Source organism: Rhincodon typus, chromosome 24 (genome assembly GCF_021869965.1).
Source record: "Rhincodon typus isolate 14 chromosome 24, sRhiTyp1.1, whole genome shotgun sequence".
Taxonomy (NCBI): Eukaryota; Metazoa; Chordata; class Chondrichthyes; order Orectolobiformes; family Rhincodontidae; genus Rhincodon; species Rhincodon typus.
The window spans coordinates 23,878,501-23,896,165 of record NC_063355.1 but is presented as its reverse complement, the minus strand read 5'-3'; the positions used below and the strand labels follow the sequence as shown (position 1 = coordinate 23,896,165).

Here is a 17,665-nt window from a genome sequence, read left to right as displayed (position 1 = left end):
GGCGACAGGTGCTAGATTTTAGAAGTACACAACAGTTTATCCTGGGAGTTGCCATGATGCATACATACTACAGAACTTAAGTTGCTCCTCCTTCTTGGGTCACAGAGAGATAGGTTTAGGAGACAATCCTGTCCCAAATATGACTCATGACATTTTTATGAAGCTCTCAGAGTAAGCATATAGCAAAATATACAACATTATCCGTACTTCCACCAAGGACATGAGAGAACAGGTTTCAGGCCTTCACAAGATTGGGGGGGGGGGGGGGGGAGAGAAAGGGGAGAGAGAGAGAGCGCGCAAGAGCGAGCACAAGAGAGCGAGCGCGCCTGTGGGTGTGGGGGAACGTGCTGGATGCAGGGGAAATGGAGGATAAACAGTTATCTTCTAAAAATGAAAATGAAATGAGCATGTGAACCTGGTTACAGTTCTTGAACATTTCTGCCGCTGAGTAAATGCTTTGTTATCCACACAAGCGTATGCTTGGTATTTTCAGGGTGATCCTACTTTCAAGTATCTTCACTTTATAAGTTCTACTTGCCATTAGGGAGAAGGCAGCAGTCAGAGAGACAGGGCACAAACAATGCATGGCACTAATGTAACATTTCTTTTAAGGCTTCATTCAGCATGATAGCCAAGTTATGCAGTTAAGTCTATTGTTATAGGCTGCAGGTTGAGAGTATTTCTGAGGCATTTCTTTTTTACCCTTCCATCATGGGTTGTGCCTTCAACATTGAGATCATATAGACTGCTAAACTCCCACAAAATGCTCGAGTAACCTGTACAACAGCATTTAATTTATGAGAATTAGCACTTTTATGCAACATCCCTTGGCAGGCCACTGTGCAATGAGGGAAAGTGGACATGTGAACTACCCACTGTATACCTCCTAATCTTGAGCGGTAGTGTGCTCCCTTCAAAAGCTGATAGAACGAATGAAGCTTTCCCTCTAGAGATACGAATTTATCACTGATGTCATTTTTTTTTTTACAAAGTGGGTGCTAATGTGGAAGATCTGTGCAGGTCAGGCCTTACCATAAGCCTTGCAAATTGAGGGTAACACATTGCTGAGGCTAAATCAAAATCCAATGAGCCTTCCCCAGGAAGGCTTAAGTCCTCTTCATAGTGATTCCATGTAGTGCTTTCTTCAATTGCTTATACTAGCAAATTTATTTAGGGCTCTTGTGGTGCAATGGCAGCATCCCTAACTCTGGGCTAGAAGGTCTGAGTTCAAATCCCACATGCCATAACATGTCCAAACAGGTCGATTAAAAGTAGCTATAAGCAACACTTTGGTGCTGTCATCTAAGTCACAGTTCAAGGGCCTGTGATGTCAGCTGCTTACAAGAAATGAACAATGCACGGTCATTACCACGTCTTTCATCCTTGGGATGTCTGAGAAAAGTACTCATTTATCAACTGGGCACACATTCACCACGTCCAACAGCAACGACAGAACAAAACAGAGACAATTTAAGAGTGCAAGTGCATGTGTATTTACAAAATGCAAGAAACTTTAAAATGATGTGTCACTTGTGGCACCCATGTGTTCTCACTAAGTATTGTTTTCTTCCTTTGAAGGTAACCAGACACACATATACTGGAGCCAGCTTGATAACATTGGTGGACTCCTCCATCCATTGATCCAGCTTACAGACTGACTCTGACAAATCTGACTGCTGTTTCTATGCCTTTGACAAAATCATTCATTGCCAAGACCAATGAACTGTCTTCTGCCTAGGTCTCCAGCATTTCTCTCAGTGCTAAAGACTTGGAGCATTTCTTCCTTGGCCAGCTGCAGAGACATGTCAGTGATGGGCTCACCAGATTTTGCTCCCAAGTCTAGACTATGCAGAGAATCCACTGTGATGAAAGTCTGGGGTGGTAGAGGGTGCAGGTGAACTCTTTACTGATGCATCTTCTCAGGGGTGAGACTGATGGTCTTTAGCACTCACTGCTTCAGAGCAGTGGTGCCTTGGATGCTGCTAGTGCCTGCACAAGAAAAGATACAGCTGGGTGTGTAGAGGGATAAAAACTTGCGCAGATTAAGAATAAGTTACTGGTGATGGTACACACTACAGCAGGTCTCAGTGTCTCAACTCTGTGCTCTTCTACAGCTATAATCTAACATATTCCCTCAGAGAGCATGAACAAACTTATGTCCACTACACTCCACCAGTCTTCACTCTTCTAGCCTGGTTGTGATATTTTTCCTGCAATGACACAAAGGGAGGGATGAGTATGTTGGAGATGGATGGGAGATCTAATAGTGGTGGTGTAGGGCCAGAAGTGGTGAGATGTCCCCAGGACAAGATGGGTTTGCATATTGGGACAATGAGGTTTTGAGAGAATACTGAAGGAACATGATGCATGCAATAGGGAGTGTTGCAGTCCATGAGCCTGACGGGAGGGGTGTGCAGTGGTAGGGTTAGGGTGAGTGGTGGTGATGTTGAGTGTGAGGGAGCAGAGAGATGGTGGCACTTATCCTTCTAGAACACAGACAATCATTACTATCTTCCTGTGCTGCTAGGTACTTCTTTACACCAAAGATACTGCACTGATCAGGCCATCATCTCTGTCCAGGCTGTCTGAGGCTGTGGCACGGCCACCTTTGTCAGTCAGCGGGAAAAGTTATTGTTCTTCTCTCCATCACTACCTCCAGATCCCTTTTGGGAAAGTAGGGTAATGGCTTCCCTACCTGGGCCATGTATTTGACAACAAAGGTTGAACATTATAGTCCCAAGGCTAGTTCCTAGCTTGCAGTGTCTGAACTGATATGGAGCTGAGGTTTAATTATGATGTTAATGATGTGAACACCATGAAGTCCTAGCAGGGGTGAAACTCTACCCCTTTCCTAGCATAACATTTCATGGGACAGGCAATGAGGAGGCCAGTTGCATGAGTAATGAGATAAAGAGCAGATGATTACATGACAAAACAACAGGGGCCATGGCAGACCTGGCGCCATGAATCTCACTTGAAAAGCACAGTTTCAGATCTTGCCCTGTTAGGACTTGACCGGGAAGAGTCTGCCAATAATTGACTTCCACTGTTCCAGATGCTTCACAAATATATAAACAACCAGTTAAATCACTAAGACGGTCAATTTGATGACTGATTGCTATTCAGGATAAAAGCAATTCATACCAGGTTTCATCAATAACAAAAATAACTGTCTTGGAAATACACATTCTTTAAATAATGGCAGAGAGAAAAGGTGCTAATCTACTACAGTGCAAGTTAAACCATATTCTCTTAAAACCCAAATATACACACACTTACACTCATTCATGAATAAGATGGACAAAAGACAGAGTTTGATGTTCTCTGCTTGGTAGCTCTGAAAATTCTGGCCGCACTGCTCCCACCAGTTTGCAGCAAACTTCAACCTCAACAAATCTGAGGTATGTCACAGTAGTTCTTTCTTAACCCAAAAACTCCCGATGCTCCTGACTCAATAATGTAATAATTTCACTGTCCAACAGCTACATTGTCTTGTAGCACTAAAGATGTGTACCACTAAATTTTGCAATTTGCAAAACTTAGTACAGTTATTCAACTATACAGCAGTGTCTGACTTGCATTCCACCTCACTGACCAAAAAAGGAAAACTATGCGGTCCCTTACACCCATCATGATCCATCTGGTCCTGTATGATGAACTCTTCTATCATGCCGTTTCTCCATATTCCACCCTATCACAGACTTTCCTTTGTCTTTGCCCCACTAACTCCTTGTTCAAAATCTATTCCGTCTCTAATTTTTACCAAATAAAAACCCGAAGAACTGCGAATGCTGTAAATCAGGAACAAAAACAAAGTTGCTGAAAAAGCTCAGCAGGTCTGGCAGCAACTGTCAAAGAAAAAACAGTTAACGTTCGTCAAAAGGGTCACCGGACCCGAAACTTTAACTCTGTTTTTTCCTTCACAGTTTCTAATTTTTTACCAGTTTTGATGGAAGATCAGCGACCTGAAGCTTAATTCTGTTTCTCTGCAGATGCTACCTGACCCTCGAGTATTTCCAGCATTTTCGGTTTCTTTAAAAAATTTCTTTTCTTCCATCTAGATGTCCAGAATATTGAATGGATGAGATTGAAAACAGAGAGTTCAGTACATCAATGTTATATATGTGAACTGAAAAAAACATTTGATTTTCTTAACATATTTAAAATTAAGGTGATAGGGGTCCAGTTAGGAAGGAAGACTATTTCCAGTGGTTGAGGGTTTAGAACGACAAATATGTTGTGATTAAATGCAAGAGAGCAGAAGAAATATTTTTCACACAGGTGAGTGAGTTTGTGGTATGTACAATATATGCGGTTTGCTTAAATGGGCCACTCCTATATTGTAACTTCAATGACTACCAATATAGCAGTATTTCTCTTTAAATGTACCATACTTACGTGGAAATCCAGCTTGCCTCATCAACTTCTTTTTAGAAAGGACTTTCATTGCCTACAAAGGAAATTTAATGTGAAACTTTAAAATTTAAAACATGAATAAACTTTAGTTTCATAAAACAAAATAAGAATCTGTAATTCTGAATTCCAGAAAACACCGAAAAATGTAGTTATATTCATTGTAACATATTAAACAATATCTTACTGAAATTGGATTTCAGTCGTGTTATGCTGTGGCCAATTATCCACCAAAAAATAATCAAAAATATGACATTCTAGATCTTCAAACTGTTTAACTTGCAGCAAAATCATACTTAAAAAGTAATTAAATATAAAATACCGAATATTAAATAAAAATAACTTTACCTGGTATACCATTAAACTTTACAGCGTTTGAATATACTTGTCCAGAAATATAATTATTTCAGCATTAACCTATTGGTATCACTATAGCTTTATTTATACTATGTGAGAAGATACATTTATCGACACGAGACTAAATAAGTTAGATGACAAATAAAATCAGAGAGCTAGTGTTGTCAGAAATACTTTATCATAATGAAGAAATGGGTAGTTTGTTCTGCACACAATTCAATCATATCTTGGAATCATGTAATGACTGCTTCGTACTAGATCTGAACAGTTTGTTTTCCCAGATAAAAATATTTCTTCTGGATTTATATTAGATTTCAAGTTGCTCTTATTACTTATGAGAATTGGATGAACATGATTTTGCATCAACTTATGAATAATTTGACAATTCTTCTTGGTTTAGAACCTCCAGCAAGAGAAACGTTTAATTCATTCAGCACATACATAGTAGGTGTTATCATCTTCGTTGTATGCCAGTTTGACAACTCCATAGGAACCCTGCACAAAAGAACATATAAATTCAGAGAGACAATTGCGGTATAATTCCTCAATTAGAACCAAATACTTCACAAAATACGCGTAAAATAATTCCTTGTCAGAAGTAAGGCTGCTTTTGGAAACAAGAAATGGAGGTTACATTAGTAGAACATCAGAATTAACTGATAACTCTTGCATAATTATTCATCGCATGGATATTAAAGTCAACAAATGCTGTGAATGTTAGTTAAGAAGATATAAGTACCTCAGCTGGGATGGTAAGGTAGTCCACCAGATATAGGGCTCCCAAGCAATCCACAAAATTGTTTATTCCAGCTGCCTTGCTACAGAGGGTTCATGCAAAGGTTAGACAAGAGGGGAAGAAAGTATTGCTGGTATGCTCAATTTCCAAATACATTTTTTTTTTGCCCTCTGGTAAAGCTTTCCTGGACAGAAGGGGAGTGGACGCTTACATGGCTCGATATAGTACCCAAATTCTGTTTCTCACGCTGATTATCTCCAAAAATAATTACTTCACATTTCTAATACCCAATATCAAACTATAGCTGCCAAGACAAACATCATAAAAGCATGGTTAAGAGTATTTAAGAACAAGCTTGTTAACATAAAACTTCTGTAATTTTTATGCTCACCTTTCCAATTTCATCTTTTAATTTGTACTGGTTTAACTGCACACAATCCTGTACACAAAATATACAAGTAAACATCAATAAATGAAATATTATTAGAACACTGGCTGCTAGAGCCATGAAAATTTAATAAAATGGTCAATTAATCATGCCTCAGTGGCTTTTAATTTTCAACTTCATGGCGTGTCAGCATTTTCACTCATCCTAAAGCAGGTGACACTATTAAAATTGTATAGATTTCCATGCACTAATCAAGATGACCTTAATCCGAGGGAACGTCCGATGTTCTTATACAAAAAAAAGCTGTTAATTCAAGCCAGTCTAACTTGCAAGAATTTTCAAAATGTTTTCAAATTTGATTTTATCATGTCATTTTCTGTAATACAATGTTGAAATACCGACTGAGTCTGAATTACTCACTTTTCCTGGACTATTTTGATATGTTAGTATGCAAGTGCAGCAAGTCATTGGGAAAGCTCATGGAATGTTAGTGCTTATTGCAAGGGGACTTGAATCCAAATATAGGGAGGTTATTATTTTGAAAGTTCTGCAATATTAAGAGGATACTCCAGGATGGGGAATGTATGAACATAACATGAGCATACAAATTAGGAGCAGAAGTAGACCACATAGTGTCTTGAACCTGTTCTGCCATTCATGAGAGATGATCGGATTACTCCATTGATTATTCTTACAAACCCCCATCAACCTTTCACACTCCTGTTCATCAAAAATCTATGTCTGCCTTAAAAATATTCAAAGGCTTTCATGCAAAGCCTTTTGACAAAGAATTCCAAACAGATACACCATCTGAGGGAAAGGATTTCTCACTTCTGTATTAAATGGACAGCCCCTTAATTTCCAAGTGATTCCCCAATTCTAGACTTCCCCACAAGAAGAAATATCCTTCCATATCTATCTGTCAAAAGCTCTCTGGATCTTACTTGTTTAATCAAGTCACTTCTTGCTCTTCTAAACTCTGTCAGATGCAAGCCTAATCTGTTCAATCATTCTGTTCTATGCACTAGTCTAGTAAATCTTCTCTGAACTGTCTCCATTGCATTTGTATCCTTCCTTAAAAAAGGAGACCAATACTGTACACAGTACTTCAAATAGGGTCTCACCAACATCCGGTTTAACTGAAGCATAACCTCCTTATATTTGGATTCAAGTCCCCTTGCAATAGGCACTCACATTCCATGAGCTTTCCCAATTACTTGCTGCACGTGCATACTAACATTTTGAGATTCATGCACTTGGACAGCCAAATACTAAGCATCTCCAAGAAGCCTCACTGCCAAGCTTGATCTTGTCCAGACACTTTGCATCCGGAATCAACAATGATAAGCAGCAACTTGACAGATTAGTCAGTAAACCCAGCAAGAACAATGGTTATACAAATGCATCCAAATCAGAGCTTGTGATTTGAAATCCCAGAATTCAATAAATATGTTAATTGGTGGGACAGATCAGACAGTTACTGTGCCTACCAGACTGCTGTAAAACTCAAATGGCTGATTAACATCATTCAGTTGATGGGAATCTCCTCACACAAGAGATCTCCATTCCCGTGCCATACAAAAGGTTGACTCCTACAGAACTTTGGGTGACTGAGGTTGAGGAACAAATACTGTCTTGTAAGTGTAATTCATACGATTGTAATAAATACGAACAGTGGAGCAGCTTTGAATCAATAAAGGTTTCTGGAACCAACCTGGTACAATTCTAGTAGATGTAATCAGATGTGATGTCACAATATCAGCCTTTTTAGTTATAATCCTTTGGTATAATGCTCAAAAAAGTTTAACTGCACACAATACTATTTATGAAAGAACATTAAAAAATGAACTAAACACAAGTACTTACATATTGATAATGCAGGCAACCTGACAGATTTGTCAATTGCACATCTAACTGAAGAGGTATAACTTCAAGTCCACATTCACACTGAGCCTGAAATACCTTGGTACAAAACTAAGATGCAAAAAAAATCACTTAAAGCAACAAAATAAACACAGTGGACACTGGCCATTCTGACATCTTGGTCGTCCATCCAAATAAAAAAAACAGTTTCTGCCATTACGAGAGTCAACCAAATTCAACGGGTGAAATATCCTTAATAAAGCAACTGCTGCCTCATTTTTCATTTTTGGTATCAGAGCAAATCATTTTATCAATCCAGTCTATCGCTGCAAAATTCCATAGAAACATTGTGAATAATGCCCAACTACAAGCAGATCCTCCAAGCAAATCTCAACTCTATAATGCATCCTCCACCCTAGCAGTAATTCACTGAACCTACAGAATACGGTTTCAATTTAACGTCACAAAACACAGCTTTCAATTCTACCAAGGTACTTCAGTCTGGACTCTAGAGTACACAAACTTGTATGAACTGAAGTATATGAATCATATCACTTCTAAATTACCACAACCCTTCATCACACGAAATTCCTCAGCTTACTGCATCCAGAATACCATACAGAGGTGGATTGCTATGGTGCAATAAATAAAGATATATTGAATAGAGTTTACTAAGAGTTACCTGTCAACGTGACAACTTACTGAGAAACTAACTGGAAACTGAGACCATTCTTGACCGCAAAACTCTGACAAATTCATTGGGATTTTGCTCCCTTAATCGTGTTTATCTTTCTGAAGTATTGCTTGCAAAAAAAGCCCCTGAAAATTGACAAAGTGACTCGCTGTCATACTTTACCCCAAATCAATAAGTTGTTTCAAGTAAATTTAAGACGTTTTAAAATAGATTTTAGAAGATATTTGAGTAAAGGCTTTGATCTAAATAACTTTTTTCAGGAATTTATTTTCTACACATGCTACTTCATCACATTTTTTCCTTTCAATTTAAACTTATTAACTTTTGTGGAAACTTGTGATAAATTGATGATATGGAAGAATCATGGAATCCTGACAGGACAGATAGAGGCCATTTGTTTGCACCTACCCTCTGTAGAGCATTCCATCCAGACCCATACTATCACCCTATCCTTGCATTTACCATGGCTAATTTACCTAGCCGGCAAATCCCTGGACCCTATAGGGCAATTGCAGCATGGCCAATTCACCTAACCTGCACATCTTTGTGACTGTGGAGGGAAATCAGGGCACCCATCAGAAACCCACACAAACACAGGCAAAAATGTGCAACCCCAAAGACAGTAACCCAAGGCTGGAATCAACCCAGGGTCCCTGGTACTGAGGCAGCAGTGCTAACTTTTGTGCCACCGTGCCGCCTGCTACAGCCCACAAACATCAGATGTTGATTCTGTAATCTTTCAAATTATATAGAGGTTGGCATTTGGCAAATTTTAATATTAATTCCCATCTGTTTTCTAATTCTACATCATCTTTTACTAAATTGCTTTTAAATTAAAAGAAAAGGTGGTCCACTGATTCCACCTAGTGGTCACTGTACATGCAGTTCAACTTCCTGCTTCATTACTTTGTGACAAGATTCATGCTCAGACTGAAATCATGTGGTACTCAAAAATATTTATGAAGAGAAGCCTCAAGAAGACCTAAGTCAAAGCTGCACTGAGTTAACTGAGGTACTGATAGCACAAAATAGACTTCAGGTATCTGACCGAAGGTAAATTAATCATAGTCAGAGTCATACAGCATGGAAACAGACCCTCTGGTCCAACTGGTCCACGCCAACCAGACATCTCAATCTGACATAGTCCCATTTGCCAGCATTTGGTCCTTATCCCTCCAAGCCCTTTCTATTCATATACCCATCCAGATACCTTTTATATGTAATTGTACCCACGTCTACCATTTCCTCTGGCAGTTTATTCCATACATGCACCATCTCTTGTGAGAAAAAGTTACCCTTTGGGTCCTTTTTAAATCTTTTCCCTCTCACTTTAAACCTATGCCCTCTAGTTTTGGACTCACCCACCCTAGAGAAAAGACTTTGGCTATTCACCCTATTCATGCCCCTCATGATTTTATAAACCTCTAAAGTCACCCCTCAGCCTCCAATGCTCCAGGGAAAAAAAGCCCCTGCCTATTCAGCCTCTCCCTATAACTCAAACCCTCCAGTCCAGACAACATCCTTGTGGATCTTTGCTGCACCCACTCAAGTTTAACAATACCTTTCCTATGGAAGGGCAACCAGAATTGTATGCAGTATTCTAAAAGTGGCCTCAATGTCCTTACAGCTGCAACATGACGTCCCAACTCTTATACTCAATTTCCTAACCAATGAAAGCAAGCATGCTAAACACCTTCTTCCCACCCCGTCTACCTGTGACTCCACTTTCAAGGAAGTATGCAAGTGCACCCCAGTCGCTTTGTTTGGCAGAACTCCCCAGGGCCCGGCTATTAATTATATGAGTCCTGCCCTGGTTTGCCTCATATTCTGCTCCTCATTCTAATTAGCAACCTCTGTTAGAAGCACATGTGCTTAATCATCAAGTGGGTAGGATCCTGCTTGGCTGTGCCAGCTCTTGCAGTTGACAAGACCACTGATATCCTGAGTTTTGGCTCACACATCAAGAACTAGTGCTTGGCGCCTATGTAATTTTGACACACCGTATTTGTGCACACTGGAGAGACGGTTAGGTGGGGTAAGAGAATATAGGAGAAGGAAGTGTGTACACAAGGAGAGGGGAAAAAATACTAATACTGAGGTACCAATATTAAAAAGTGATTCATTGTATGTGGTTTCACACTACTAGTTGAATATAAGCTTAGAAAATAAAGAATTGGAAAAAACACTCAAAAGACACTAATCAACCAAGAAGAAGCTAAGCATTAGTTGGCTTAAAGCACAGAAAGATAGGAAGAGACAGAGAAAAAATAAAAGATTGTGGAGCAAATGCAGCATATTCGGGAAAGACCGAGTGTTTTTGTGATATTCAGAATAATGAAATTAAACCATTGAACAAAAGCACTACAGACTGGAACAGTAAATAATGCAGCAGAATTGAATAGGAAGTGATACACAGCAGCTTACAACAGTAAATACGGACACAAATATGAAACCAAAAGTTAACAGGAAGTAAAGTTTTGCAGACAGTATTTTATCTTTTTGAAGGTACTGACACTTGCGGCACACACTCCACAAAGTTCCCTTTAGTAACTTATCCAAAAGAGCTATTTTTCAGGTGATGGTTCAGGAGTAAATATTGCAAGGCTATGAGTACATCCTACACTAACTCAATGCCTACAGGTGAATTTTCTAACAATGATTATCATAATTATTAGCATGGGAATCCTGGCGATTTTTCTACCCCAGGCTGGTAAAGAGCTGAAAGCAGTTATAGCCCTTCAAATATTATTTGGATTCAGATCAATTGACTCAGCATAAATTAAGTCTATTTTCCCAGGAGTATCAGAGGCTAAGGGAGGGGACCTTAGAGGTTTATAAGATCACAAGGGACATGGATAGGATGAATAGCCAAGGTCTTTCCCCAGGGTAGGAACATCCTAAATTAAGGGCATAGGTTTAAGGAGAGAGGGGGCAGATTTAAAAGGGACCTAATGGCCAACTTTTCCACACAGAGGGTGGTGCGTGTATGGAATGACCGGCCAGAGGAAGTGGAGGAGGCTGGTATAATAACATTTAAAAGGCATTTGGATAGGTACATGAATAGGAAGGGTTGAGGGATATGGGCCAAATGCTGGCAAATGGGACTAGATCAGTTTAGGATATCTGGTTGGCATGGACGAGTTGCACCAAAAGGTCCGTTTCCATGGTGTACATCTCCATGACTCTAAGAGTTGAAACTTGAGTTAACAATGTGTGTGTGAATAGCAAATATATGGTTTTTCCCTTAGTTGGGCTTGTAAGTAAAGAAACCAACCAGCCAGTGTTGTACTAATCCATTTATCACAATTTTTACAGCTACATTGAGTGCACATTAAGGAAAAAGGAAAAGATGGCTGTATTCCCAAAGTCATAAAGGCTTTTTTAATATCCTGGCGAGCAGAAGATCTGTAGGAGTTGTGGGAACGAGCTGAAGATTCAAAAGACAGTAATATTTTCGTTTCCTTCTTAAGATATTTACTTCCAAATTCCGTCAGGAACCAGACATACAATCTCACAATCACAAATGTAACCTGCAGCTTCAGCACTGAAAAACCACAGCAGCATTTCAAGATTCTGCCCATTCAGCTGGGTAGGAGACAGGTTTCTGACTTGGGAAATCCAAGCGCTCTCATGGGTCAAGTGGGGAACGCTTCAAGTACACTAGTTGTGTCCAACATCTGTTCTTGGTGGGAGGAGTCTCCTGGCTGATCTGCGTTGGTTATATATGCAAAACCAAAAACAGAAATCAGCAATAATTCATGATACCAGCTTTTGCTACTCTGCCATCAACTGCTGAACTGTCTACAAGTTGTTTTTGACAAAATTGTTAAAGGACATTCTCAAAAAAGCTCTTCATACTAAAATATCACCTTATTTCAGATGATCACTAAATTCTGGTCATGCCTGAAGAATAGAAAGCAGGTACTAAATAATGCATTTGTATTTTTTTTTCAAGCATTTGCAGAGGAGGACTGTGTAGGTGAAAGTGGCTGAGGTCTGCGTAGGTCTAAGACTAATTAATTGATTGTGTGTAGGTGGATAATTGATTTGATTGGTTCAGTGAGTAACTATGCAAGATGGGTAGCTGACTGCAGGTCATCGAGCAGATTGATAGGAGCCTGGATAAGTGACTTTACAAGCTAGGGAATATAACACAGAAGATTGGATGGCTCACAGAAAGGTCTGTAGGATTTACATTTGCATTTGACCAAAAGCCACATTATAAAGAAAATAACTTCACTAAAAATGGAGGGTTGCCAGACCTGTTAACGACCATAGAACTGATGCGAATAATTCTGCACTTGTAATCAGATTGTACAAAGTTTCACACATCCTCAACACAAGACTCCAAATGTTTAAAATTAACTTTGTTTTTCTTCGTAAATGATCGCCCATTTTCAAACACTGTTTCCTGAGCTAATACTAAAAGGCAGGCCGCCAAAGCCCTTGATGTTTGAATCCAATGAGGTATGAATCGTGGCTGATCTTTCCTTTTTTCAGCAGGAGATGAAGTGCGCTTGGCTCATGATAGCTCACCACAAAAGCCAAACTGCATTATGATTTAAACTATGATCATCTAAGCTCTAGTGAAGACCATAAAGATACAAGAACAGCCATTTGGCCCATTGAGTCTGCTCTGCCATTTGATCATGGCTGATGTTTTCAAACCCATTCTCCTGCCTTCTCCCCGTAATCCTTGATCTCCTCACTAATAAAGATTCTACGTATCTCTGTCTGAAAGACAGTCAATGACTTGGCCTCCACAGCCTTCTGTAACAATGTGTTCTGCAGATTCACTACCCTCTGGTTGAAGAAATTCCTCCTCATCTCAGTTCTAAGGAGTTGCCCCTTCACTCTAAGGCTATGCCTTCTGGTTCTAGCCTCTCCTACTAGTGGCAAACCTTCTCCACGTCTACTCTATCCAAGTCTCTGTCTTGCCTTCATTGCTCAATCCTTTGAGTATAGGAGTTGGGAAGTTATGTTGAGGTTGTACAGGACATTGGTGAAGCCTCTTCTGGAATACTGGATCCAGTTCTGGTCGCCCATTTATAGGGAGGATATTATTAAGCTGCAGAGGGTTCAGAAGAGATTTACCAGGATGTTGCCAGGTATGGAAGGTTTGAGTTATAAAGAAAGGCTGGTTAGGCTGGGATCCACTGGAGCATAGATGTTGAGAGGTGACCTGATAGAAGTTTATAAAGTAATGACAGGTATAGATAGTTAATGGTAGGTGCCTTTTCCCTAGGATCGGGGATTTCATGACTAGGGGGTACATTAAGGTGAGGGAAGACAAATTTAAAAAAAGACTTGAGGGGCAGATTTTTTTTTTTTAAACAGAGGGTGGTTCACATGTGAATGGACTTACTGAGGAAATGGTGGATGTAGGTACAATTACAATGTTTAAAAACATTTGGATAGGTACATGAATAGGAAAGGTTTGGAGGGATATGGGCCAGGAGCAGGTAGGTGGGACTAGTTTAGTTTGGGATTATATTTGGCACAGACTGATCAGACTGAAGGGTTTGTTTCAATGCTGTATGACTCTGTGTCTCGGTTCTAAGTTTTAGTGAGATCTACCCCTCCCCCCACCTCATCCTTTTGAATGCTACTGAGCACAGACCCAGAGTCCTCAACTGTCCTTCATATGACAAGGACTTCAACCCCAGGATCAATCTTATAAATCTCCTCTGGACCCCCTCCAAAGCCAGCACATTCTTCCTTAGATATGGGATCCAAAACTGCTCACAATATCCCAAATGCGTCTATTTTTCTGACCAAAGCGCATATTATCACACTTTCCCACAGTATATTCTATCTACCACTTCTCTGCCCACTCTCTTAGCCTATCCAAGTCCATCAGCAGCCTCCCCCTCTTCTTCCTGTCCCTCCATCTGTCTTTGTATTATATGCAAAATTAGCAACAATACCATCAGTTCTTTTGTCCAGATTGTCAATGTACAACATGAATAGTTTTGGTTCTAACACAAACCCCTGGGAACTCTACTAGTCACTGGTTGCTATCCTGAAAAAGACCCCTTTATCCCCTCTCTCTGCCTTCTGCTAAGCCAATCCTTTATCCAAGCCAGTACCTTGTCCTTAACACCATGGGCTCTTATCTTGTTTAGCAGTCTCCAGTGTAGCACCTTTAGTACTTAAAGTTAATCATCATACCACCAAGCTTTCTCCAATTTTTGTCAACTCTCTTATGGTGTTCTTTTAACTGGTTTCCGGATGACATTTTCTAAGGCATTTGCAGATACTGTGCTAAACAGATCACCAGGAGTTACCTACAGCAACTAATTTGAACTACTACAATTTTCTCTGCACTCTGAAGTGTTTCTAATTACTATCAGCTGAATTTTTAACAATGTCAATTTTCTTCATTCTGATTCTTTCCTGAAGGTGACTCCTGCAACAGTTCAATTCCACAATGGTAGAAAAGCTCTAGCTTATGCAAGAAACTCTTTTTCATATGTAAACTAAGATTGTGTTAATAGGTGATTATGGTCTTAAAGCATTATGGAAGGTGCTTGAACCCTGCTGCTCTGGCCCTTCATTGTTCAAATGGACCCAGGTCAACATTTACAGCACAACTGGTGGGAGCAACTAATTGACACAGACTGGAAAGAGAAATATGAATTCTCTGGTTTGTTTTTGGCTGAATACTATATCTGACGTGATCTTCTCCATTAACCAAGAAGTATCCAATCTTTTGGAGCAAGAGTCTAAAGTAAAGCCTAATTAAACTAGAATGAAATAAATAGTAACAGGTCATTTCACCACAGATGAACTATAAACTACATTTACCTGCTTTTGTTATACATCCCTTCCTCATAAAAATAAACTGATTTTGCTCTAAAGATGCAAATAATTCAGCATCCACAGTCATTTTTAGGAGCGAGTTCCAAATTTAAACTACTTTTGTCCGAAAAAAAATTTCTTGCTTTTATACCTATACGGTCCTGCTTTAATTATACCCTCTTTTACTGGAGTCATTACGCAATTATAAACAAAAATGCATTAAGAATATAAACTGCCCAACGTGTAAAAAGGAACACAAGAACCCACTCAACACTGTCCCTATTTTTAACCATAGGAGGGGCACAGCATTAGTGCAAAAGTCACGTCTGAGGCACTTGCAACCATCTTCAACCAGAAGTGTCAAATGGATGACCTGACAATATTTCGACAATCCCACTGAAAACCTGTGCTCCAGAACTTACCACACCCTGGGTTAACCTGTTCCAATACAGTTTCAACACTGGTATTGACCCAGCAATGTTGAAAATTGCACAGGTATGCACAAAAAGGACAAATCCAATCCAGCCAATTATTGCTCAATCATCAGAAAAGTGATAGCAGGGGCCAAAAACAGTGCTGTCAATCTGACCGAGTATGGCACCAAGGAGCCCTCTTCAGCTTCTTCATCAATGACCTTTCCTCCACCGTAAGATCAGAGTGGGGATATTCACTGATGTCTGCACAATGCCCAGCACTTTTTGCGACTTCTCAGATACCGAACCTGACCAAGACCAAATGGAGAGATCTGGACAACAATTAGGTTCGGGCTGACAATTAGCAAATAATATTTGTGTCACACAAGTGCGAGGCAATGACCATCTCCAAGAAGAGAAAATGTGACCATCTCCTCTTCGCATTGAACGGCACTGCCATTGCTGAATCCCCCACTATCAATATCCTGGGGGTTACCATTGAACAGAAACTGGGACAGTCATAGTAATACAGTGGCTCAAACAAATTAGAGGTTAGGAATTCTGAGGTGAGAACCATATCTCCCAACGACTGTCCACTATGTACAAGGCATGAGTGCAAATGGAATACTCCCCACTTACTTGGATAGGTGTAGCTCCAATAACATTCTAGCACACCACCCAGGACAATGCAGCCTGTTTGATATGCCCCATTGACCACTTCCAACATCCACTGTGGAAGAAATGTGTACCATTTACAAGTGGAATGCAGTAGTTCAGTCAGGCTGCTTAGCACATTCCAAATCTGTGACCGCTATCACCCAGAAGGGTAGAAACACCATCACCTTCAAGTTTCCTTCCAAGTCACAGAAAATCCGGACTTTGGTCAATATTCTTTCAGTGTTGCTATGTCAAAATCCTGGAACTCCCTCCGTAACAGTACTGTGGGTGCACGTACTCCATAAACTACTGCTGTTTAAGAAACTGAGTTACCATCACCTGCTCAAAGACAATTAGAAATGGACAATAAGTGCTGGCTGAGACAACTACATCCTCACCTTGTGTGTAAATAAAACAAACACCCATGCATGTGCACATACACTCAAAACTGACATGCAAAAATATTGCTGGCCCCCTTTACCTTACTGGTCCTTATGCTCAACTTTCTGACCTGAACTAGCCTGCATTTCTTGACAACACTTGTTCTCTCCAACTCACTTTGCCTTTGATGTCTTTTCACTCACCTCTGTTGTTGCCACCTCCCTTTCTGATTTAATTAATGGAATGAGAGTGTGGGGTTGGGCTGGGGTGATGCTGGGTGAAACTGTTGTTGTAAGTGATATTTAAATCTGTTTCTACTCCTTAAAAATTTTCCATTTTCATATTTACAGATTGCCAGACCAAAACAGTAATGAATAGCACAACGTAGCATACCAAAGGCTTGTAACAAGGTGAAAGTTAGTTATTCTAAAACCCACACAAATTAAAAACGGGAGAGAAAGGGGAACCACACGCAAATTCCCTAAATTACTTATGAAAATTTACTCAGTGTCACCAGAGAAAACTCACCTTCCACAAATGGAAGGAAACATGAGCAGCTGTTCCTCTAATCACAGACTCATGTTTGTACTGATGAGGCATGGGATAGAAACATTCTGGGAAGTGCAGGGCAAGTACGTGCTGGCATGGAGGTACTTGCTGAAAGCTGGGGCCCTTGGCTAAGAATGAGGGGCCTGGGGGCTGGGAACAAGAGCTGTGGCCAGTAGGGGGATCCAGGACCAAGAGCAGTATTTTTGCCAAGATGGTGGTCTGCTCACTAGGAAGAAGGAGGCTGCAAGTGTGTGGCAAAGACAGGAGAGCTACAATGGGTCTGAAGGAAGACAGGGAATTCGCAAGATGATTGGGGATAAATAGAGAGGCTGCAAAAGGGTGGGAGGAGACAGGGTATGGAAGGAGTGATGTGGCCACTGGGTGTGTGGAGAGACAGGGGAGATGGGGAGATG

At 40.2% G+C, this 17,665-nt stretch overlaps 1 protein-coding gene across 1 annotated transcript in view; it reads right to left on the bottom strand.

Moving 5' to 3' along the window:
• Positions 1–17,665, bottom strand: part of LOC109913953 (calcium/calmodulin-dependent protein kinase kinase 2) — a 101,187-nt gene that overhangs the window by 51,383 nt on the left and 32,139 nt on the right. The window contains exons 3-5 of the mRNA XM_020513519.2: positions 5,898–5,945; positions 5,212–5,265; positions 4,399–4,450 (exon numbers count right to left, since the gene is read on the bottom strand). Coding sequence (XP_020369108.2) covers positions 4,399–4,450; positions 5,212–5,265; positions 5,898–5,945 — 154 coding nt within the window. The remainder of the gene's footprint in view (positions 1–4,398; positions 4,451–5,211; positions 5,266–5,897; positions 5,946–17,665) is intronic.